The sequence below is a fragment of the Oryx dammah genome, unplaced genomic scaffold (assembly GCF_014754425.2).
Source record: "Oryx dammah isolate SB20612 unplaced genomic scaffold, SCBI_Odam_1.1 HiC_scaffold_4, whole genome shotgun sequence".
Lineage (NCBI taxonomy): Eukaryota > Metazoa > Chordata > Mammalia > Artiodactyla > Bovidae > Oryx > Oryx dammah.
In genome coordinates this window covers 72,681,251-72,706,655 of record NW_024070188.1, presented here as the reverse complement: position 1 = coordinate 72,706,655, position 25,405 = coordinate 72,681,251, and the positions used below count along the sequence as shown (strand labels likewise).

At 41.1% G+C, this 25,405-nt stretch overlaps 1 protein-coding gene across 4 annotated transcripts in view; it reads right to left on the bottom strand.

Annotated features, from left to right (window-relative positions):
- SASH1 (SAM and SH3 domain containing 1) overlaps positions 1-25,405 on the bottom strand; it is a 344,484-nt gene that overhangs the window by 41,476 nt on the left and 277,603 nt on the right. For 3 of the 4 annotated variants that reach the window (XM_040238649.1, XM_040238650.1, XM_040238648.1), the window contains exon 8: positions 21,342-21,443. In XM_040238649.1, coding sequence (XP_040094583.1) covers positions 21,342-21,443 — 102 coding nt within the window. Of the gene's footprint in view, positions 1-1,453; positions 2,641-21,341; positions 21,444-25,405 lie in introns of those variants that run through there. The other variant, XM_040238651.1, reaches the window with a different exon arrangement.

Below are 25,405 nucleotides of genomic sequence, written 5' to 3'. Positions count from 1 at the left end.
TAAATTAGAAGGTGGAAACTCAATCATCTGTATACAACCCTTCACCTCTAAACCTTTAGTAGAAAAGGCAATAGATTTATCCCACCAGAGGATGTGGAAAAGTGGATTTACAATATTGTAAATAGAAACATTTGATTTCCAACCTCCGTCTTGCAGATTTTTCCACCAGAAAGCCCATATGGCTCAACTTTTAATTACTTTGGCTAATGCTATATGTAGTAATTCTGTGGTGAATGCTTAAGTGTTTCATTTCTGGTTTCCATGGCAACATTACATCAGATTGCAGACAGCTGGCTCCACAGTTTTAAACCATAACAAATTGACCAAGCCAAGGCACAAAACTATAGCTGCTTTAAAGAGAGAGTACACCATTCTCCCGCCAGGGTGCTGAATGAGGAGACTATGGGGCCCGTTTGGCTTGCAACAGAGGGTGGAGCCTCCCTCTTTCTCAGCTTCTTTTGGAATATGTGCTTCCTTGACACATGTGCAATGTTCTAATGGGAAAGACACGGAGCCAGCGCGGAGAACTTTTTATAACACAGCTACATTAAGGATAATCAGAAAAAAAGGGAACACAATTAATAGCATCTGTAAATACAAAAATGCGTGTGCTGGAGCAAACTGAAAGCATGGCCTTACTGATCAAACTGAAGCCTGTCAATGCAGGTCGTAACAGATGCTTCACTTGCCCCTGACCTTGTAACAAACAGTTCTCGCAAACGGTGATGCACTAGAACAAATGCTTTCCAAAAGCTGCGTGGCAGTCCTGCAGGCAAAGCAGTAACCTCTTGTAATAAAGCCTAATCTGAACTTGCACGGAGCAACTAGAACCCTTTGGGGGACCGCTGGAGACCTTGCTGAGCACAGGATTACAACTGCGCCTTCTGCAGAAACACACTCACTCAGCTTGCTTCCCCAGCTCCAAACATGTCCCGACTAAGTCAACGTATCTCCCCCGGAGCCACGTAGGGAACATTACATTTATGCACTCCTGAAAAGTATTCTGAAATTGGCAAGGTATTCGCCTGTGAAACTCACACGATGTCAATGGTACTAAACCTTCATGTTAGGAGAAGGAAACCGATCTCCTTTAGGAGAAAAGCCATTTGCAATACTGCCTGAAGCCAAGTCTTCCGCGTGAAAAGCCTCGGCGAGTGGCAACTAAGCTCCCAACCCATGTACACCCAACCCCTCGTATCCTGCTTTATTCTCAATAATAATCACTCCTCTCCCCGCAAAACCTATGCCTTAGTCTTGAATGAGCAAGCTAGGAAAGAATGCTCTGGGTTACAAGGTAGGGAAGTAAGTAAGGGACTAGAAGGAAGGATCAAGAGGAACTTGATCAGGAAAGGGGGAAGCACCATAGTCAGGAATGATGAGAAAAGCTTTTACTTGAAGTGACAGAAGCACAGGTCCCCCACCCCTCGGCATGAAATAAGTCCAGCAAACTTACCGGCTTCGGCATTGAGCAGGCCTCGGGGGTGACGCTGAGCGTGTCCGGGACCCCCACCCCCTCCCCACTCAGAGCGCGTCTTCACTCCCACTCGACCCCTCCGTAATCGCAAAGTGATGGTGAGGCTCTCCCGGACCATGCTCCCTGGGAGTTACATGATCGGGCAGGCTCCGCGGGACAGCTTACGATCCGAAGAAAGTGAAGACACTGGTTTCAATTAGCCGCTTGCTGCCTGCTGACTGATCTCCCAGTTCCTTGCTCACTGCATAACTTGTAAGAAAGGCATAAGTCATCAGCTCTAAGCAAATCTCCTATTCACCACAAGGAAAAAAGGGAGTGTTGTACGTGGCAAACAATCCCTGTTTTCACTGACGAAGGCTCCCTGACCTCCCGCTGGCCTCCAGTTCCTTAATTACTGTCTATGGAATTCCAGAGAAAGAAAAAAAAAAAAAAAAAAGAACGCGAGAATCTGAGCAAGTCCGGGACAAGGACTCACCCTCAAAAATGACTGAACTGAAAAAAGATCTCTTTTGCAGATAAGTCTTCTCAACACCCCCTGAAGGGAGCCATTGCGATTGAAAATAGACACCTTCCAAAGGCTATTTTTGAAACTCCTGAATTAAAACTTATGATTGTGGTTTTTCTCCTAAAGTTGTCACTTTCTGTCTCTCTCCCTGCTTTTTATTCTTTCCGGTTTAGCCACTAGAGTAAATGTAGGACGTTGACTGATGCTTCTAAAACTGTCTTACCTGTTTCAATGATCAGTTGTTTCAGAGCAGCTGAGTTCTCTTGGATTCTAAAATTTGAGCATGGGGATTCTGTCAAAAGATGGTCATTTAATTTTCTCAGGGCTGTCTAGGGAGCGACATCACATGCTGCTACTTAAATAGAACATCATTTCAAAAGGCAGGACTGAAAACCCCTACAAAGAATCCAAGACATGGGTTGCAGGCCATGTCTATTTTCAGGGCTAAATTCACTCAGTTGGGGAAGTCATGTATTCCCACTGCAGTTTGAGCTGCTCACTCCTAGGTGCCTCTCCCACCATGCAGATCTTTATTTACACTATTCAAGGGCCGCCCCCGCTCTTTTTGGGTCATCACATAGCAGAGATCCCAGGGGGGTACCACTGACCACCAGAGCTCCTTTTCCTGGGCACCTTTCCTGTTCTCCTTCCTTGGATGCCTTGGGCTTCTCTCATTCTGCATGAGGATTTCCCAGGTGGCGCTAGTGGTAAAGAACCTGTCTGCCAATGCAGGAGACATAAGAGACTCGGGTTCGATCCCTGGGTGAAGAAGATCCCCTGGAGGAGGGTATGGCAACCCACTCCAGGATGCTTGTCTGGAGAATCCCATGGACAGAGAAGCCTGGTGGGCTAGAGTCCATAGGGTCACAAACAGTCGGACATGACTGAAGCAACTTAGCACACACACGTGTACTCTTCACGAAACTCCCTTTCCCTGAAATTTTCTGCCCTCCAAAAGTGTCTCCTCTCATCATTTATGGAACTTTCTTCCCTAGGCTACCTCTTCCCAATTTCACAAAGCCGTTTCCCTGACGCCCTCTCTGGTTTCACATATGCCCCGTTCCCACCACCATCTGGGAAGCCCCACGTGTACCGCAAACGGTGACAGGTGCTTTCCCAATGTCAGACTTCAAACACCTGGATTTATCAAACACTCGCAATTCCCAGGCTCTGGGCTAAGGATCTGCATGCATGACCTGGTCTCCCAGATGGTAAATGGTAGCAGACGACTGGGATGCTTCATGGCTTCCCTCCTGCATCACCCTAACTCTACCCAGGCTTTCTTCACCCAAGACTGACAACCACACTGCATGCATTATCGTGCTTAGAATTCCTTAAGGCTGTCAGTAGACATCTCACTTGAATTTCTCTGTCATTTAATGAAAACTAAGAAAATGTGTACACCCCAAAGATGGTGGGGAAATACTCCTCGACATTGGAGCTAGAACAGCCTGGGATTAATTTCCAAGTCCTCTAGCAAATCCCTCTACTTCTATGGGGTTTCGTGTACCTCCACGTACGTTTGGTCTAATAACATTTGTCTTAAAGTGCTGTTGTTTTTACAAATGGTGTACATAACTGCATACAATTGACCACTGGAGCTCGGTAATAAGTGCTTATTACAGCTGCAGTCTCTCTATTACTGATCGGAATTCAAACAAGACCTATTTTAATTCTTACAAACTGCTGTTTTAGGTGCCCGTGTAGATAAGCAAAGGCAAGGAAAACACATAAAAGCAAGTGATGATGGACAACATTTGAGGCTGAGTCTGAGCAGTGTGTTGAGATGCACAGATGATTCTGAGTGGCACTCGGAGACAGAAAACAGGAGTCCCACAGACAGAGGGTGCCTTTAAGCCACTTGTGAACTATCATTTATAAAATAGGCAGTGGCAAGCCTCCTCGGGTTCCGGAGAAGATGAAGGGAGACCTTGACTGGGAGGGGAGCCCGTTAGGTTGCAAAGCCTCTACCGTGTAAGACAGCAGGAGCCAGGCATTGATGAGCCAGGTTCTGGGAGGCGGCTGAAAGATAGAACCTATCTCCTATTTGTGCTCACAGTGGCCTCGTACTCCTTACTCACCCTTTTTAATGGCGACAGGAGAAGTCAGCTATTTATGGAGACACTTCATGTGGAAAGCCACGCATGCAGGGTGCCCATGGTGGGCCTTTGGCAGATAATCCATGCACAATTTGAGGAAGCTGAGACTCCCCAGCCCCATAGCTCCCAGCCCTTGCTCTGTATTAGAGGAAATCTCAGGATATTTGAAAAACTAGGCTGAGCCAGGCCACCCTTGGGAAGTTTCTTGGTGGAAGCAAGAAGGAAACAGGGAGGATCCACTTCACAAAGGAGGAGCATCGCTGGTCTTGCTCACTGGGTAGTGGACTTGAACTTACCCAGCACACAAGAGGTGTGCAAATTTGCAGAGGACAGATTTGAGCATCTGACTCCCACCCTAAGGGAATGCTCTTTAGGTCCCCAGCGCAAAGTTCAAAGGCCATATTGTGAAATGTAGGCCTGCAGAGTCAGAGCTCTCATCTCCAGCTTCTGTGTATGCTGTGCTCAGCTATGTGGATACTATGTGGGAATAGCCACTCATAGCACCTGGTTCTTATCCTCCGACTTCCTCACAGCACCTCAGACACCCCATGTCTCATGTGCCTGCACACCTCTGCACTTGCTGGTTCCTTTCTGGGATGATCTTTGCCTGCCCCATCTACTTCCCTAACTCCTGCTCATCCTTCAAGGTTCAGTTTATGTGTCACCTCCTCTGGAAAGCCTTCCTGGCCTTCTTCCTCATCTTCCTTATGCCAGGTGGTTGCACAGCAGCCAACAGAGTATCTTGGGACTGAGCTCAGTATGTTATCACACTATTATTAGTCCTTCACTAAACTTCAAGAAGACAAAGAGCACTGTCATTTCCATTTCTCTGTCTGTATTTCAGCAACATTTACTGTTTACCCTATTAACACACGGTCTATTTTTCATTAGAAATTTTGGAAGATATAGATAGAGGAAAAAAGAAAATGCTTATATTTTCCTGATCAGAAACATCGGTAACATTTTGGCTTATTTCTTTGTGTGCGTGCACATATGCACACACACAATACACCTCTGTTACTTTTTAAAAAAATAAACAAACAAAAAGAATGACTTTGTGATCTTTAGCGACTCCAGCCCCCACAGTCACAGTCACTATCAACGTCCCCAAAGCCTCCCTCACATAAACACAGGTGTAAACAGAAACAAAGTGCCCACTGATAATTGTGACCCTCTTTGAGAGACATTGTTGCTCTCAAGGTTTCCTTTGGAGAAACACTGGGGTTCTCAAATACACTGTTCAAACTGTTTTATAACCTGTTTTTAAAAATTAATATGTTTTGAATGTCTGCCGACATCAACAAATACTTAGCAAATAAAATATAACACTGCATTAATGATTCAATGGTATTCAGTCATAGATACCTACTATAATTTACTTAAATAATGCTCTCAATCACTGGAACATTTGCATGTTTCTAATTTTTCAGCATTATAAAAAAATACTCTGATGAACACTGTGTCATAAAATTTTCAGTGTGTCTAGTACATCGTTTTTTTTTTAGAATAAGTGATTAGATTGCTGAATTGATGGATAAAGAATGGGCATATCGCCAAGTCTTTTGATACATATTAATTTGCTCATAAGAAATATTTTATTATTTTAAATTCTCACAAGGAGTATAAAAAGAATACCTATTTCTGCACACAATTGCTGACACTGAACATCACGATATTCTTTTCCATTTACAATAGATATTTCCTGATTGGAATCAATGGATGGATGTACTGATTCAAAGCATTAGGAAGGGAAAAGAATCAAAAGTACATGAGTAAGCTGGCTTGACCTGGACTTACAAAAGTTATACTCTAGAAGTCTGGGGGTAGGAAGGTCCCAAGAGAAACAGGGGTTCAGAAATGGGTGAACTCACTTCTGGTTGGGGAAACAGAGACATGCTTCAGTGAGGGGACAGACACTCGCCAAGGCTTTGGGGACATTTCCAAGGTCCTGTATGAGCCTAAAACTCCACTGTTTACATGGCTCCTGCTGACCTCACATGCCTGCCTATCTGGACAGTCAAAGAAGAGCTCAGCTGACGCTGCTCCCTTTATAAACAGCATGTGACACCGGTCAACAACAGCTTCACGGCTCTCCTCTTCTCCAAGCTTGATTTCATAATCCCTCCAACATGCCTGATCTCCCTCCACTGGTCCAAGGAGTGATGCATTTGAGGTCACTCCCTACCTTAGGGGCAGTACATTGGCTCTGGCTGGGACTTTCGTATCAGCATTACCAGTCATCATCATCCGGCCATGGCAGGGGCCTTCTGGTCACAGCCATCCAGTTAATGTGCTATTCTTTATGTTTACACAAAAATTCGTTTCACTTTTTGAAGAAGTTAGAATTACTTTCAAAAGTGTTTATGAGTTGTCAGAGTAACTATATAAAATAGGAAACACATTGTGGGTTTTTTCTTCCCCCTTATTTCACAAAGGAGTCAGGGGAGGACTCATCTGTTTAGCAAGAAATATTTTGTTCATTAGCTGGTGACATCATTGTCCTCTGAAATGAAGAGATTTTAGTCAGCATATGGAAAAAAAAAATGAAATTCCATTCTTCTCCCAGAGGTGCAGTGTAACACTGAAATAATCTCTCTGGCAGCTTCAAAATTAACTAGTTGTCGCCAGATTTGAAGGCGGAGGAGAAGGAGGCAGAGGAGGAGAAGATAATTTCATGATACTCGTATTTGTATAAAGTATGTGAGAATTTGAGGTAATGTTACCATCCTCTAGAGGCAAAGGCTTGTCAGCACTTAATTCATTGAAAGAAACTATTGAAAAACGAACTATAAAGCCAAAAGAACAACGAAGGGATACTACAATCCCCAATAAACTCTCTTCTTTTGCTTAAAATTCACAAACTCTTAATTGCTTTTAGTTACCCCCAAATAATGCTGCTACTTTTACTGTAAGGAAGGAAGAACATATAAGACCTCAGGAATCTTACAGCCAAGTCTAGGGAGATTTCAGTAACAAGTAAGCTCACCCATCATGATTCTGCAAGTTTCCATGGAGCAGAGAAAATGCCTTTCCTTCTCATGAAAGGAGTTGGGAGAAGAGAGATGTTAAGTGACGGAAAAGGAACCGACTTCCCCTTCATTCTGTAAATCTTTGGAATATTTGACTGCTTGAGATTATGTCACCCTGCCCACAGGTCAGAGACCCCTGCTGGTCGTACAAAATAGGGAAGTTGAGATGAAAAAGTTATGGAAAAGTAGGCAACAGTTCTTTAGGTCTTTCTGTAAAGAATGGGGGAGTGTTACCCAAAACACATCCATGGTCTCAGGCACACTGAAGACTAAAGCCAAACACCAAACCCACTCATTCCCAAGTGCCTTCAATTCTCACACAGCCTGTGCCATGGAAAAAGGATGATTCCGAGCAAGACTGCCAACTAGGGCAATTACATAGGCATTTGAGGCTCTAGTTTCTAGAACTGATGGACGTTTTCATCCCAGAAGCGGTAAGTCTCCCAAGGGATTGGGTGGTGTTTGCAAAGTCACATTGCTTTTATGGCATCTGAGACAAACTGATTCATGGATCAGGCATGATGACTTCTTGGACAGGGCTGCTAAACAACCTTGCCTAGGCACATGACGATGTAAAAATACGGAGAACTGATGGAGCTTGCATGGCAACGGAGGGAAGGAGCAGACACCAAGTTCTTTCCTCTGACCCAAACTTAGGCCACCAATCAGCATGGGCATCTGTTAAGACGGAGGCAGGTGGGCCAACGGTGCCTCCCAGAGTCATGATCTATGACCTTAACATACTTCTCCTTATGTTTGTTGAATAAACAATAAGTAAATTTACTTCCAAACCGAAGAAATCTTGGCTGAATCCTTAGAAAATGAATCAGTTAGAGCTAGAAAGGTTGTCTGTGGTCATCTAACTGGCAAAACAATCAGGTCATGATGACTGCTGAAAGCTAAATCACAGAATATCCTTCCCACAAGTAACAAAATGAGCAACAGCGCCCTAAAAAACACAATTACTAAAAACTGGCAAAAATACTACACCAAGAGCATCCAAAGATATATAACCTAATATATTAAACTTCAGAACCACAAGATCAAGCTAAGAAACAAATTTCTGAAGATACAGAAAAGGAAGTAAAGTGTGTGGCCTTCTCGATCTTCTGCTCTAGGAGCAGCAGAAACTGCTTCAGGAGACGAATGAGTGAAAAGATGGTAAGTCAAGTGTAAAGCTGGTCTTGACTGGAATGAAGCCTCTAGAAATTCACCAGGGATGGGAGGAATGAATTAAAAGCAGGCTGACTCTGGCAGACCCATTCCCCCAACCTTAAGCAAGCAACGTGAACAGTGATGCAGAACGTTTAGCAAACTCTTAGCAGGGGGACGTCTGAGCCCCAGTATCCCAGTGGAGACCACATTCCACCTCAGTTTGGTTTTCCCCCTCCTCGGGCTCTTACATTAGGCTATAGCAACAACAGGGGCTTCCCAGGTGGCTCTAGAGGTAAAGAACCCGCCTGCCAATGAGAAGATACAGGAGACAAGGGTTTGATCCCTGGGCCAGGAAGATTCCCTGGAGAAGGAAGTGGCAATCCACTCCAATATTCCTGCCCGGAGAATCCCACGGACAGAGAAGCCTGGCAGGCTACGGTCCATGGTGTCGCAGAGTCGAACGTGACTGAGTGACTTGGCACGCACACACACAGCAACAACCAACGTGAATGGATCACAAAATAAACAGAGAAAAACACCGCGTCATCTGACATATGGCAAATGGGTCAGAAGGTGGTCCTCATTATATCAGAACACATAGAAAATGTGACCTGAACTACCCAAGCATGATCAAAATGAAAAGAAATGCATGAAACTACCCAAACTGTAACAAGGAGGGGAAAGAGAGAGACAGAAAAGTCATGGACCAACACAGTGATTTTATCTTTGATCCCCATCTCTCTATCAGAAGAAAACAAAACTCAAGGAACAGGAAGAAATCCTCAACAGTTGCTTCTCTTTATAAATAGTTTAAGAAGAATATGAATTCAATTAAATGAGGTCTCAAAGACAAGATGAAGAACATAATAATATGAATTTTAAAACTGCAATCATATATGGAAGCAACCTAAATGTCCATTGACAGAGGAACAGATAAAGATGTGGCATATATGTATGTATGTACGTACATGTGTACACACACACACACACACACACACACACACACACACACACACACACACACACACAATGGAATACTACGCAGTCATAAAAAAGAATGAAATAATGCCATTTGCAGCTACACAGTTGGGTGTAGAGATTATCATACTGAGTGAAGTAAATCAGAAAAAAGACAAATATCATATGGTATCACTTATATGTAGAATCTAAAAAAGATACAGATGAACTTATTTATAAAACAGAAATAGACTCATAAACATAGAAAACAAACTTATTGTTACCAAAGGAGAAAGAGGTGAGGAAATAAATTAAGAATCTGAGATTGACATATACACACTAGTATGTATAAAAGAGATAAACCACAAGGACCTACTATATAGCACAGGTAACTATACTGTAATCTATATTGCAAGATCTTGTAATAACCTATAGTGGAAAAGAATCTGAAGAGGAATACATGAGTAAAATGCAATCACTTTGCTATCCGCCTAAAACTACCATAGTGTTGTAAATTAACTATACTTCAATTTAAAAAATTGCAGTCATAAGGAAATGCGGACCAAACAACCTATCACAGAACCAATTTGTAAATATTAATAAGAATGAGCAAAGAATAGAATCAATACCGTGGAAGTAAAAATATCGATAGTGAGGAAAATGTATATTATTTTAGAGGAGTCTCATGGTAAAGAATCTGCCTGCCAATGCAGGAGATGAGGGTTTGATCCCTGGGTTGGGAAGATCCCCTGGAGAAGGAAATAGCAACCATTTCCAGTATTCTTGTCTGGGAAATCCCATGGAAAGACAAGCTTGGCACGCTACAACCTGCAAGGTTGCAGAAGAGTTGGATAAGACTTAACAACTAAACAATCAAATCAAATTATTTTAATCCATTTTCTGATATGATCCAAGTGTGAAGATTTACCCACCTATTTACCTAAGCCCAGGGCTTCCCTGGTAGCTCAGCTGGTAGAGAATTCACCTGCAATGCAGGAGACCCCAGTTCAATCCCTGGGTTGGGAAGATCCCTTGGAGAAGGGAAGAGATATCCATTCCAGTAATTCTGGCCTGGAGAATTCCATAGACAGAGGAGCTTGGCAGGCTACAGCCCATGGGGTCACAAAGGGTCGGACATGACCGAGTGGCTTTCATTCACTCACCTAAGCCCACTGGCCTTGCTGCTCCCTCTACCTGACACAGTTCTCTTCCTTCTCCTGGTGAGCTACTGCTTAGTTTCAGTCATCTTTTCTGGGCTTTCTACACTCCCCTCACTGAGGCCTAACGGACTTTCTGTGTGCACGTCACACGCTCAGTAGAAATATCCCAATTAAGCCCTCAATCATGCTGTCCACTTCTGTCTCTTCTTCTCAAATATAAACCCCTGTGGATAGGGACTGGCCTGTAATAGGTATTCAATAATGTTTGCACAAAGAATGAGTGAAAGAATGTTCAAGATGGCATTCTTTCATCTACATTCTTTCATCTGGGTCAAAAGCACAGGGCAAGAAGTGTCTTGGTAGGAACTAATTATGCAATGCTATTAGAATTATACTAGTAATAGTACAGTCAACAAGAAAGTGTAGTACAAAGAGAAACAGGGACAGAGAAGAGAATAAAGGGATATTTCTATAGAAATCATTTTGTGATTGGGATTTGAATCAGAATTTGGTTGTGTTAAAATACTGCTTCCCAAATGAATCCCTTTGGTGACTGAGTATAGTTCTAAGAGCTTTGATATAATGGGTAACTATTAACTTATAGTCCAAATGAACTCTGAACAAGTGATGGGCAGCTTGTGACTTTAGTAAGTTGGCTTACACTGGAAGTGACCCTCAGTCTGAATCTGACTCATGAACCGTTGATAGTATTTGGGTCTCTCACCAAGCCACCCATTATCATAAGATTTGGCATCAGAGCAGAAGATTTAATGAGGAATTAACATGGAATGAAACAATATCATTAAGCAAGTAATGAAAATCCTCTTACCCCAATCTCCTTGAGGTTTATCCCAAAAGCAAAATAAGAAACTGGCATTGCAAATCTAAATGCCAATCTTTAACCCATATTATATCACAAGTATCTGTATTTAGATATAATCAGCTAGCAGGGAAAATGTTGTATATCTTGTCTGGTATTTATACATTAGGCTGGACAGATGAAACTGCCATTTTTATAGGTCAAAAGCTAATATTTCCAGTTCACATGGCTTGACCTAATAAAAGAAGTAACAAGGAATTCCCTGGCAGTCCAGTGGTTACGACTCTGCTCTCACTGCCAAGGGCCCAGGTTCATTCCCTGGTCAGGCAACTAAGATCTCATAAGCTGCACAGTGCAGCCAACATTTTTTTAAATTGGAAAAAAAAAAAAAAAAGTAAATAAAGATGAAGCTGAGGATGAAAGGAAAATCTTAAAAAAGAAAAGAAAAAACAGATCAGAATGTGCCTCCAAAGTCTTAAAGTTTTCAAATGCTAACAATAGGTTACATAATCCTCAGATTACGTTGTGTCTGGATCTTCTGTCATTGTTTTTGTTCGTGTGGTCTCTGATGTGTTGAGGAGGGTCTGCTGGCAGCACCCTCAGCTCCCTGTGACCGTACAGACCAGTGAAGATAGAGATGTTCCTGGTTCATTTGCCAGCTTCTTGTCATTTAGTCGCTCAGTCCTGTGTGACTCTTCTGTGACCCCAAGGACTGCAGCCCACCTGGCTTCTCTGTCCATGGGATTTCCCAGGCAAGAACGCTAGAGTGGGTTGCCATGTCCTTCTCCAAGGGATCTTCCCAACCCAGGATCAAACCCACATCTCATGCATTAGTAGCCAGATTCTTTATCATTGAGCCACCAGCAAAGAGCCAAATTCCCAGTGATTTCTGGGCCTGTGATAAGAGCAGCCCCCAACACAACAGGCTGATGAGCACACAGCCACATGCTCAGTCAGCCCATCTCACTGTCACGATACAGTCGTAGATGATCTCAAAACAATTAAGTATCATTTTTACCAGACACTAATCCTAAGGTCACGTGTGTTACTGAAATCATACCAGACCCACTACTCGGCCCACGTATGCTCATGCCACAGAAAATAAACTGATTGTATGTTGGGTAAAGGCATAACCAAGTAAACACACATTATTTACATTATGCTTGTTCTGAAAACTCTAGCCATCTGCCATAATGTGCAAAAGTATAAGCCCTGCTACCATGTTAATGGCACGTACAAAAATAAACTTTTACGGGAACTCAAGCATTTCAAGAATGCCAGCAAATAAAGTAATAGAGGCTGGCGTTCACTGGGTGTTTATTTGGTGCCATTTAATACTTGAGACATCCGTGTCGGGTAGATATACTTGGCTCGGGTTTGGAGGCACGAAGAGATGAAAAAACTTGCAGAGCTAATAGGTGGCAGAGCTGGGATCTGAACCCAAAGTCTGACTCACGTCTGTGAGTTTAACCAGCCCCCTTGCCTGCCCATGCTGGGCAAATGCCTGGCCTTCCCCAGGCCAGAGCCTCCTTCCTGCCTAACTCTGTTTAAAGATGATGATCTTAAGGGCTCACAGCAAACACGTGGCTCAAACTTTGGCCCTTCTCCCAGGGAGAAGGCTGGGGATAGAGGGTGGTGTGGAATAAATGACAAGAAGTCGTCTAAGCCGTGGTTCTTGGTCAGCTTATGTCCAATGAGAACAAAGCTCACATTTCTCACAGACTTTGTTACATGGCATTTCAACAGACTGATTTTATCTCTGATCTCACCATAAACTACAGGTCTACAGAATCATTACTTCTCCTCTTCTAAAGAGAATTTTAATGTCTCTATTGTGCTATCATTTCAGTTGCAAAATCACTTCTGTTAAAACTGAGGAATATTTCTTCTCCCTACCCAGCCAAATAAAAAGGAAATTTATAGAAGGTATCCATAAAAGTCTGAATAGTTATCTCAAGACATCAAGTATGCATTAAAAGACCAGAATCAATAAAAGCTATTTAGCAAGATTTAGAAAAGTGTTAAGATTTTTGTGGGGGGCAGGCACAGTGTAACACAGCATGGCATAAACATGCTGTCCCAAGGCTACAGGGTACAAAAGCCCTCTGGCAAACTAAGGCTAGGTCAAACTCTTCTTCTTTCTCCTGGTCAAATCAGAAGTCAAACAAGTTGAGTAAAGCTCTTCTGTTCAAGAAATAAAAATCCAAAGAGGACATCCAACCATCCTGTATTTAAGCCTAGCAAGTATAAGCATCAAAGTTAGAACAAGCAGAACCATTTTCTAGCCACAAATCAAAACTTAACTGCCAATTAGAATCCTTTCAAGCTAAAATCTATAAAGTTATGAAAAAACAAATCCTCTAGGAAAAGAGACTAAAAGAAAAAATATTAATACCATTAAAAGCAAACAATAACAACTAACATCTAGAAATGTAAGTTATTTTTATGCTTGGAATCTATTATTTCAAGGTAGGTAGGTTTAGTCACTAAATCGTGTCCAACTCATGTGACCCCATAGACTGTAGCCTGCCAGGCTCCTCTGTCCATGAGATTTCCCAGGCAAAAATACTGGAGCGGGTTGCCATTTCCTTCTCCAGGGGATCTTCCCAACCCAGGGACTGAACCAGGGTTTCCTGCATTGCAGACAGATTCTTTACCAACTGAACCACCATAACTTAAGAGCAAAATGACAGTAGAAAGAAGGTCAAACGTTTTCATAAAGATACGTTTACTGGACCTATAATGTCAACTCTAAAACTAGGTCTGTTTGAATCTTCACAGTTTATGCTTTCAATAAATACTTACTCAAAGTTAGCAAAAATATGAAAATCGTATTATTTAAAAACACTGGTACTATCTGTAGGTGGGAGACAATCCTATAAACTCATCATGTATTGTCATTAAAAAAAGGTCTTCTTTGGGAATCAGATTTCCCCAAACAACAAATCTATTAACATTAGTTTCTATTTTCTTTTGATACCTTTGTAATACAAAAACAAAACTAAAATTTCTGATAAATTTTAACTTGTGGACTCTGTCTAGAAATTCACTCTAATACAAGAAACATATTCAAAATAAGAATCATTTTCATTTTATCAGTTATACTTAAGAATTTTGTTATTTAGCCTTCTTTTAAAAAATCTGGTTCCACCCAGAGTCTTAGAGTCTAAAAGGAGCACCTTGGATTTATAGAAGCCTCTTGGACAAGCAGAAGCATCATTCTGCCCATGGAGAGACACCCCAAGAGCATGACCTCTGTTCTCTGACTGCATTCTGTATTAAGTGATTAAACTGCATTCTGTATTAAGTGGCCCTTTTCTTTGACCATAATAGAAATTAAGGCATTTGTCCCTAAGAACCACTAAAAAAGTTAACTTCATGGAATGTTCTCCTGGCTTTCTGTACGTTATTTTTTAGAAAGTTCTAGACTAGACTAAAGCTAGCTACCTCTTCATGTATAACAACAGACCTGAATGTTCTGGCTGGAAGACAATGGCTGTCATTGAGGTAGGTGAAATGATGCTGAAAAATCTCAGTAAAAGCCATCTAGGGGTGAGAGCCAAGTTTATGGTTTATAATTTTAGAAAGCCCCCAAAAGATTTAACAATTTTGTATCAGGCCAACACTATGGAGATATTTTAGTTGTGACCTTGAAAGTCCTTAATCAAGGAAACACTTAAAATAGTGCTTTGTAAAAAGTGAAAGAAATGACCACTTGATGTTGTGTCTCCGTTACCCGAAATCTGGACACAGTTCAGCCACATGGCTCCCCAGGTTCCTGGCAAAGCTATATTCAGAAATGGAATGAAAGGCTACGCGGAGATGCACATACGGATGTAAGGTATTATTATAACACCACAGCGATAACATAGCTCTCTCCTTGCACAAATATTTCCCAACTCTAAATTCCCCCAAATGTAAAATGTTATCAATTATGAAACGATGACTTGCTTTATAAAATAACTCACTTCACAAAACATTTCACCAGAATTGCTTCATCCTCATAAGGAACTCCAACTTCAAAAACATAATTCCAAGTTTTTCCGGAACACAGTTTGTATGAAGTGAAACAATTAAACAGGACTAAAATAGATGCTTGCAATGGACTCTAAGAGCTCTGTGCTTTATTTTCCTTGCTGGTGCTTTAATATTTCTGTATACATTGTATTTTTTAAAATAAGCTGAAAAGCATCATAATCAAATAATTGACAATTGGAAATTTTTTTGAAAAGAGATTTCACTGCAAAAATTTCATGCACAGATCACCAACTCTTAGCTACCAATTTTGTAAAAACAAACACTATGATTTACTAAAATGTATGCCTTGAGTAAAAAACTTGAAATCCCAGAAAGACAGAGAGCACAAATTCCTTTAAACATTTTCTTAATCAGAAGGCAAACTGAACCTCAATGCAGAAAGCTGAAAGCTTAAAATGAGAACTCTTACAACCTTCCTCCTGCAGGAGGTAAAGGAAAACACAAGTTACTAAAATAAAATGAAAAATACTAAAATACACGTTCAGATGTTGAACAAGGGATCCCGTTAAGTTCTCAACCAGAAACTCTTTCTAAAAACTCTGACACTCACAACAGAAGTTTGTTATTAATGAATAACAGCAGAGAACAGATTCCCCTCTGGCAAAGAGAAAGCTATTTTTCACTTCCCCTGGTAACTATCTTTAGTACTTTATACTCTTGGAAACCAAGAATGTGCATATGGATTTATTGTGAAACAACATGCAATTATCGACTGCTAGTTCTGGGGGTGGGGGAACCTATGAATCAACGCAAATGAAATCTTAAAGCACGACAGGCATCAATATAGGCATTGAGGTCTGGTGACAAAGACCTTATGATCTCTGCAACTTTCATGGCCTGGGCATTCTTGACTAGGGCCAGTGAGCTATTTACATCTCAGTATAAGCCCTGGCCCTTGCACAAAAGATAATCAAAGCCCTGAACCCAAGGCGGTTGGAGTAGTACACAGTGGGAATTATCTGAAATTAATTACTCACTATCAGGCAAATGGAGCATCAGTGAGAAGCAGTATTTTGGATGGAGTTTCTTGCTGAGTCTCCAGGAAAACACGAGACAGACTAAAGTCAGGGTAAGAGGGGCGAGTGTCACACACGTCGGGATTACCATCAAGTACAAGCAAACTTCGGTGCCAATGGTGGTTGGGTACAGACAGTAATGAACGGTGTGACTGAACATGGGTGTGGGTTGTTCGCACAGGGACAGCTAGCAAAGTACGTGGGGTAGACAGCCTTTCTTCAGAAAACTCTCTCCACTGCTGACTAGACTGTCTTCATTCGCCAACATCTTTCAGTAACAGAGGCCAGCCATTCTATTTTTTTGTTTGTTTTTGGCCATGCCACAGGGCATGGGGGAATCTCAGTTCCCCGACCAGGGATGGAACGTGTGACTCCTGCATTGGGAGCCTTAAGTCTTAACCACTGGACCGCCAGGAACATCCCAGGACTGTAAGTCATTCTAGAGCTTCTGGGAAATTGTGCTGAAAGTGGAAGGAGCATATGGTATCGTTGGCCCTCTGTCCAACTGGGAAAGGCTGAGCATATTTGTGAGCCGTCTATGAGGAAACAGTTTGCTGAGGAAATGATAACTAAGTGTGTGCATGAATCTCTGGGAGCAGGAGTGAGGGGGTTTTAACTTCTGCATCCCAGGGGAAACACTACGGGGGCAGAGTCTCCCCTTTCACCTTTGCAATCTGAATACCTAGCACAAAGTATGGCACATAGCAAGTGCTCCACAGATGTCACCGAAATGAACAAACATATGCACTAGAGAGTACCCATTTAAGAAGTACCCATTTCATTCTGACAGCTGATATCAAGGTGATGGTTGTGTTTTACCCTCTGAAAGGGGCTCAACAAACCAATACTTAATATAATGCTTCCTCAGCAACTTGTTTTATAGTAACTTTTTCCTAAATGAGACAAGCCTCTCTCCTTGCCATCTAACTATGTGAGGTTCTACCACTGGCCTGTTTCTCTGAATGGATAAAGTCTTATAACCTCTCCCTTGATGCAGACGCTATTAATCAGGACAGTATCCAGTGAGACGGACACTAAAGGACCCACTATGGATGACTGGGGCTTTGTGTTCTCTCTCCTCCGAGTTGGGTCTGAATCACAGAGTCCTGAGTTACGGTATTTATTTATTCTTCATGATTCTTTGGATTCATGATTTACGTTTATGTTAGTCTTGGGCTTCCCTGGTGGCTCAGACGGTAAAGCGTCTGCCTGCAATGCGGGAGACCTGGGTTTGATTCCTGGGTCGGGAAGATGCCCTGGAGAAGGAAATGGCAATCCACGCCAGCACTCTTGCCTGGAAAATCCCATGGACGGAGGAGCCTGGTAAGCTACAGTCCATGGGGTCGCAAAGAGTCGGACACGACTGAGCGACTTCACTTTCACTTATGTTCGTCTTCAGAACTAGAGGATAAGAGACCCCAAAAGATGCATTGAAAACCATAGATATGGTTCCTTTGATGACCTCATAGTCCTAGGACATGCTGCTGGCTAGCATATGACACATTTATTATTATAAATGGTAAAGTCTCAGAACCTTGCACACACCACCATACCACACAGTGTTTTCAAATGAATAACCCTGTGGTCCTTTTGTTTGTCTATTTGTTTGTTTTAGCTGCAATGGAATCTGGTGCTTGATTTAGGAAATCAGGGACAAGAAGATAGTGGGAAGGTTATATTTACTACAGATATGCCATCATTTGTTACTTAAATGCAAAGAAAGTATAAAGACTGAGTCTGGAGTTGGAAGACATAAAACATGCTCTTAAAAGCAGTCAAGAAGAATGACCACTCAAATACAAGCTTGTACACTAAATAGTTCTCATATAGGCTATAGGAGCTGAACACTGTGCTAGGCATGCCTTTCTTGCTCAAGGAGCTCATCATTTCAACCTCAAGGAGGTTGATATACAATTAATTCAGATACTCCAGGACACCTGTTAGGTTTTGTGTTGCAAGCTAATTTAACAAAGTGCAGAACAGAAAGCTATGAAAATATACTTCAGGATGCTAAAGTTTCAGAAGAGGTGGCAGTTGGACATCACCTTGAAGGAGGCATAGATTTTTACCCGGAAAATATGAAGGAAGACCTTTTAGGAAATGCACAAATTAAAGCAGAGAGCATGAAGATACGAGTTGTGATCAGTAATGCATGCAGGCTCCAGTGTGGATGGAGTGGAGGCTGTTAGGGCAAAGGATGAAAGATGGGAGTAGAGAAATTGATTAAAGCCAGATCACATAGGGTCTTGAGTCTGCCAAAAATTTTGAAATTTATCTTATAAAACTGGAAAACCATCAGCCTTTTGTGCATGCATGCAAGCTTAGTCACTCAGTTGTGTCCGACTTTTTGTGACTCGGTGGACTGTAGCCTGCCAGGCTCCTCTGTCCATGGAATTTTTCAGGCAAAAATACTGGAATGGGTTGCCACTTCCTCCTCCAGGGGTTCTTCCTGACCCAGGGATCGAATCCATGTCTCCTGCGTTGGCAGGCAGATTCTTTACCATTGCACCACCTGGGAAGCTCCTCAGCCTTTTGTGAAACATAGGAATGTAAGAAAAGGCGTATATTTTGGAAAGATGACTGGCTGTATGGAGCATTAACGAGAGGAGACAAGAGACTGAAAACATGGAGGCAGAGTTGCTTCCAGAATTTAAGGAAGAAATGTGCTCATAAACAAAACCATTGTGTAACAGATGAAAAAAAGTGAACTCCTTTCATTTTCATGTCATGAAGTTTGATGATCACACCATGAACTGTCTATTTGAAACTCTGGAACTCTAATTCCTATGATCTTGGTGGAACTCTTGGGAAGTACTGTTTTGGTCACTTTAAAATGAATAATAAAAGGCATCAAAACTGGAAGAGAAGAAATGAAATTGCCTCTGTTCTTGGGTGACATGGTCTTACATGTAGAAAACACTAAAGATTACACACATGTACACACACTCTCTACTGGAGATGATAATGAAATTCCACAAAGTCGCAGAGTACAAAATTAATGTATGAAAGTCAGTTCCATCTTTATATACTGATAATAAACATTTTGAAAAGGAAATTAATGTTATCATATATAAAAATAACAGTAAGAATAAAATACTTAAACTTAACCAAGGAGCCAAGACTTTAATACTGAAAACCACAAAACAATGCTGAAAGACCAATAAGATGTAAATAAATGGAAAGATAGCCTGTTTCATGGATTGGAACACTTCATATTGTTAAGATGACAATACTACCCAAATTGATCTACAGATCCAATGCAATCCCTATCAAAATCTCATGGTTCTTTTTGCAGAAATAGAAAAATCCAGCCTAAAACTCATATGGAATCTCAAGGGATTTTAATAGCTAAAACAGTCTGAAAAAGAGCCAAGTTGGAAGGCTCACATATCCCAATTTCAAACCTTTCTATAAAGCTACATTAATCAAAAAGGACAGACATATGAACCAATGAATAAAATAAGAGAACTGAGAAATAAACCCTTACATATATGGTCAATTAATTTTCAAAAAAGGTACTAAAAGCATTCAATGAAGAAAGGACAGTCTTTTCAACAAATGGTTCTGGGAAAACAAGGACTCTACCCACAAAACAATGAAGTTGGATGCATATGTTCTATCATATACCAACAATAACTTAAAATGGGTCATAGACCTAAACTTAGCTGCTAAAACTGTAAACTCTTAAAAGAAAATACAGGAGGAGGGAGGTGGGAGGGGGATTCAGGATGGGGAACACATGTACACCCGTGGTGGATTCATGTTGATGTATGGCAAAACCAATACAATACTGTAAAGTAATTAGCCTCCAATTAAAATAAACAAATTTAAATTTTAAAAAAATACAGGAGAAAATCACCACAATTATTTGGCAATGATTTCTTGGATATGATACAAAAAGCAAATGCAAATTAGATTTCAAAATTTAAAACTTTAATACCTCAAAGGACATTATCAAGAGAGTAAAAAAGTGGGACTTCACTGATGGTCTGTGTGAGTATTTCCCTGATCAGGGAACTAAGATCCCACATGCCACGAGGCATGGCCAACACAAAAGAGTGAAAAGGCAACTCATATAATGGGAATATTTACAAGTCATGTACCATATAAGGGATTAATATTCAGAATATATAAAGAACTCTTACAACTCAAAAACCAACAGAACAAAAATGCAAAGAATGGACAAATAACTTGGTAAACACTTCTATAAAGAATATATTAAAATGGTCAAGCACATAAAAAAGGATGCTTAAACATTAGAGAAACCAAATCTTAGACCCTAGAGAAATCAAACCTAAACCACAATGAGATACCATTCTATACTTTTTCAGAATGGCTAGGCAGGGGAATCAAAAGTGTCAGTGAGGAAGCAGAGAAATTAGAACTTCCGTGTAGCTGTCAAGAACATGAAATGGTTTAGCTGCTGCGGAAAACTGAACAGCATCACCTCAAAAAGTTAAACAGAGAAATTAAACAAAAGTGGTATCCATGTGCAGTGGAATATTGCTCATCCATAGAAAGGAATGAAGTTCTAGTACAGTTGTAATAGGGATGAGTCTAGAAAACATGGGGCTAAGTGAAATAAACCAGACACACAAGGACGATTGTATGAGTTCACTTCTATAGGCACTTTACAAGTACCTAGGCTGGTCATATTGATAGAGACAGGAAGTAAAATGGGGTTGCCAGGAGTTTGGAGAAGGTGGAGCGAGAATGGAGAGTTATTGTTTAAGGATTATGGAATATCTGTGTTGGATAATGAAAAAGTTCAGGAAGTGGGTTGAGGAGTTGGTCATACAGCAAAGTGTATGTACCTAGTACTACTGAACTGAACATTTAAAATGCTTATAATGGTAAATTTTAAGCTGTACTTGACCATAATAAAGCAACCAAACTAACCAGCATGAACAGTACTATTCCAACTGCAGATTATCAGGGAAAGAAAAGAATAACACCTCAGAAGAGACGTCTCTCTCCAGATCCAGGTGGGAGGTGGTAATTGCAAAAAGAAGCCCAAAGGCTGAAATGGTGGAGGCTGTCCCTTTTTAGTAGGACCGGTTAAGATGCTCAAAGAGACAGTAAACTTACATTGCAGTTTGATGAGCCATCAAATGTTGGGTAAGAACCGTCTGGCCAGTCGGCAGGGTCCAAGGCAGTGGACTGACGGTGCTGGGCCTCGTACTCCTTGAGCTGCAACAAGAGAAAACGGAAGACTGAAAGGGAAATAATGGCCCAGACTGTCTACCAAGCAGCAGAAAGAATACTCTGGGCACCATCTTCACACCACTGTTGGTGACCAAGTGCCAGCCAAAGACAAAAGTCCCCAAACAGAAAGAAGATACAAGCCCTGTCTTGAAGGTTTGCATCTAAATCAAACCAAGAGACACAACGGACTCCTTGTATTCTGTATTCCAAAAAAGAACCTTGATTTTCCTTCTCTAACACCCTCCAACATCAAGACTCATCTTTTTCAGTTTAATTGGAAGTCTGATAACAGAAACTGTCTGTAGTCTGGCCTCTGGATTACCTCTCCTTGTAGAACACACAAGGTGTAGACTTGGGATATTTTAGTAAAACAGAGGTGGAAGCTGGAAAGTGATTTTTAAAAACTGCTTGCTTGTCCTGACTGCCTCGAATTCAGTTCAATGTTATCATCTAACAAATGTTATAGGATTTATTTGGGATTCTCTGGATGAGAGAACAATATATTTTGAATATGTTCAGAGACATTTAAAGTTTGACAAATGAGGTATTACAGAAAATTAACCAATGTAACCTAGCAGAAGTAGATGAACGCACTTTCTGAATGGCAATGTGAGAAGTTCCAGGTGCTTTCCTAAAAACAGGTAGAAATTTAGCTATCTGCATGATACAATTAAGTTGTCGCTGCATTGAAATTCTGTTATAAAGCAGTTTTTAGATACAAATTTAAGACGTTGATAAAATCACGATCCATGAATCAAGACACCAAAAAACAGAAACAATATGACCTAACAGCCCAGGAGATGGTATCAGGACTGCCCTTTACCACTGGAGCTATGTGGATGTAGCAAAGCCATTCTACTAGAAATAAGGCAAGCTTCCAAAGCCTTATTTCTACTTTGAAATTGTTCTCTGTGCACATGTGTGACAGGAAATGGACTGGGTAAGGCAGACAATATTAACAAGTAAAGGTTCCCAAATAGCTTAACCTCCCTGTGCTTCAGTTCCTTCACATGGAAAACGTGATGACAATAAACTGTCTCACAGGACTATTATTAGAAACAGTAAGATAACACAGCAAGCTTAACACACTGCGCCCTTTGCAATAGACTTATGATGACGGTATTATCAGGCTTCCCTGGTGACTCGGACGGGAAAGAATCCGTCTGCCAGTGCTGGAGATGTGGGTTCGATCCCTGGGTTGGGAAGATCTCCTGGAGAATGGAATGGCTAGCCATTCCAGTATTCTTGCCTGGAGAATTCTGTGGACAGAGGAACTTGGCAGACTACAGTCCATGGGGCCTCAGAGTCAGACACAACTAAGTGACTAACATACACACTTTACTATCACCCTTGTGGTTTCAGGTAAAAGAGAGCTCAAAGTTCACACCAATTCTAGACATCTGAACTTCTGCTATTCAGGCACTTAATATTATTTTAATCTTTGTAGTATATTAGGGGGATTGATATGCTCTAATCTCTATAATACACTTTAGTGACATACTAGCATGCTCTTCCTTTCCAGAAGTGCATTATTCTTCCTGTATGAGCAAAACAGCTGCCTTCTGAAAAGGGGGGTTATTATCTGCTTTTCAGGGTCCCTGCCGTACTTTACTCAAATTAGCCCCAAGTTCCCTGAGGCACTAAATAAGCAGTTCATCTTTAGGAAAACAAAACTAAGTCCTCCCCAGTTAATCATAAAGAGACAACATTTTTCTTTCGCTATCTGTCCATTTCCATCATTTATCTTGGAGCCTAAGAGTACATATGCTTCTTTTTTCTTTCTTTAAAAAAAAAACAACAAAAAAAAACTCATTTGTTGGCTGCATGGCTTGTGGGATCTTAGTTCCCCAATCAGGGACTGAACTCAGGCCCTTGGCAGTGAGTGCGTACAGTCATAACCACTGTACCACCGAGGAATTTCCCATGTGCTTCTGAGAAACATTCAGATTTGTGCTCTATCTAAATTTACCTTGAATTTTAACTTCCTAACTTTAAAAAAAAACAAAAACAAGATCTTTAACATTTTACAATGAAAAAAGCCTGGTTATTATTTACCTAGTTACTCTTTTATAATCCACTCTGCTCCCAAAGACGATTGATGATGTTCATTTGAGAAACATGCGTATTTTAAAGCAAAGTTATGGAGCTTTACTTCACTTCTGGGAGTTTTTAAATGACGGCATTTTAAAGTGTGTGTGTTAGCAGCTGTGTTGGTGTCTGTCTGTCCATCTGTCTATCTCAGGAGGAACCCTACCTTTACACCCCCTTTTCCCAAGTCTCGTAGTTTTCTCACACTTGAAGTCTATGACATGATGCTTAGAGGGATGGCCATCTGTAATAGGTAATGCTTAACCTACTGTAAAGACTTTCATGGCGAGCAATTCTAAAACGTTCCCAATTCTACGACTGCTTATTATAAAGAACATTTATATTTAATCCAAGTCTCCTCCAGCTGCAATCTTCATTCATTTCCTTTTATTCTCTCCTCAGTAGAGATGAAAACAAAACTCTGTTCAGTACATCCTGAAGATGGACTGTTTAATAATCCTTCATATACTTGAAGACAGTGAATAAGTTCTTTTCTGCTTCTTTTCTGAGATAAATCCTTTCCAATTTCAGCCCACGGGACCTATTTTTAAAAAACCCTCAATCACTTTGTTGCTCTCCTATGGCCTCTCTTCCTGAGCCTTTAGCTGCCCACATTCCTATGCCTGATGTGCAAGAGCTGCTACAAGGAAATGATTCAATAATATATGTGGGTTCTCAGCTCATAATCTCATGCTCTGGTATACCAGATGCCCAGACTCCCTTTAAAAAAAAAAAAGAAAAGAAAAGAAAAAAACCTGGTCTCCAATTTCCCAGTTACCATAGATATGGACTCAGGCATATACCCCTCTCAGGAGAACTATCCATGGTCAACAGTTTGAAGGAACTGTTCAGTTAAAAAAAAAAAACAAAAATCGTTAAGTTAAGCTGCTGTCTTTTTAAATCACATACTGTTTACAGAGTTAATTCATAAACTTCATTCTCTTTAAATGCTTTTGCAACTTACAGTGGTGTTTCACATATTAGTTCCTTGCAGCCTTTTCATTTTTATCTTTGTATTGATAATTGGGTTTTTGGGAAGGTGAATCATGGCCATACTCTTCACAGAGGGTAAATACTCATCAATGAGATCAAATCCATATAAACAAAGCACGGTGGGCCAAATTGTATTCATTTGAACATAGGCAAAATTTTCCCTGATATGGTGCTAGTGGTAAAGTCTCCTGCCAATGCAGGAGACTAAGAGACATGGGTTCAACCCCTGGGTGGGGAAGATCCCCTAGAGGAGGGCATGACAACCCACTCCAGTAATCTTACCTGGAGAATCCCATGGACAGAGGAGCCTGGCAGACTACTGTCCATGGGGTCACAAAGAGTCGGACACGACTGAGTGACTAACACTTTCACTTTCACTTTAAAAGTTGCCCCAATACAGGAACACTGGGTGATACACCCAGCCCAGATGAGAGAAAACCTCTCCTGATGCTGGGCTGTCCTGTCACAACTAACGTCTAGACATTCTACCTAGGGGTCTTTTTTGCCCCTAACTTTCCAATTACTTACTTAAATTTATTAACATTACAAAAATACATTGCACAACAACAATTACATCGAGCAACAAATCGGGACACAAGTTATTAGATTCCTCCTAACAAATCAAGGAAAAATTACACCTTCTTAGTAAGTCAAGACCAACCCTAGAAATTTCTCACAGGGGCCACATCACCATCTTGCACACACAGTCTCAGAACTGAATTCCTCAAACTGTAACTAGGCTTTGCAATATTATCTAAAGAGTGGTAAAATGATCACAGTACATTAATTATACTGTGCATTTAACTGTGTTGAATAGCAACATGCAGACTTATGATAAAAATAATCTGAATCTTTGCAATATATAT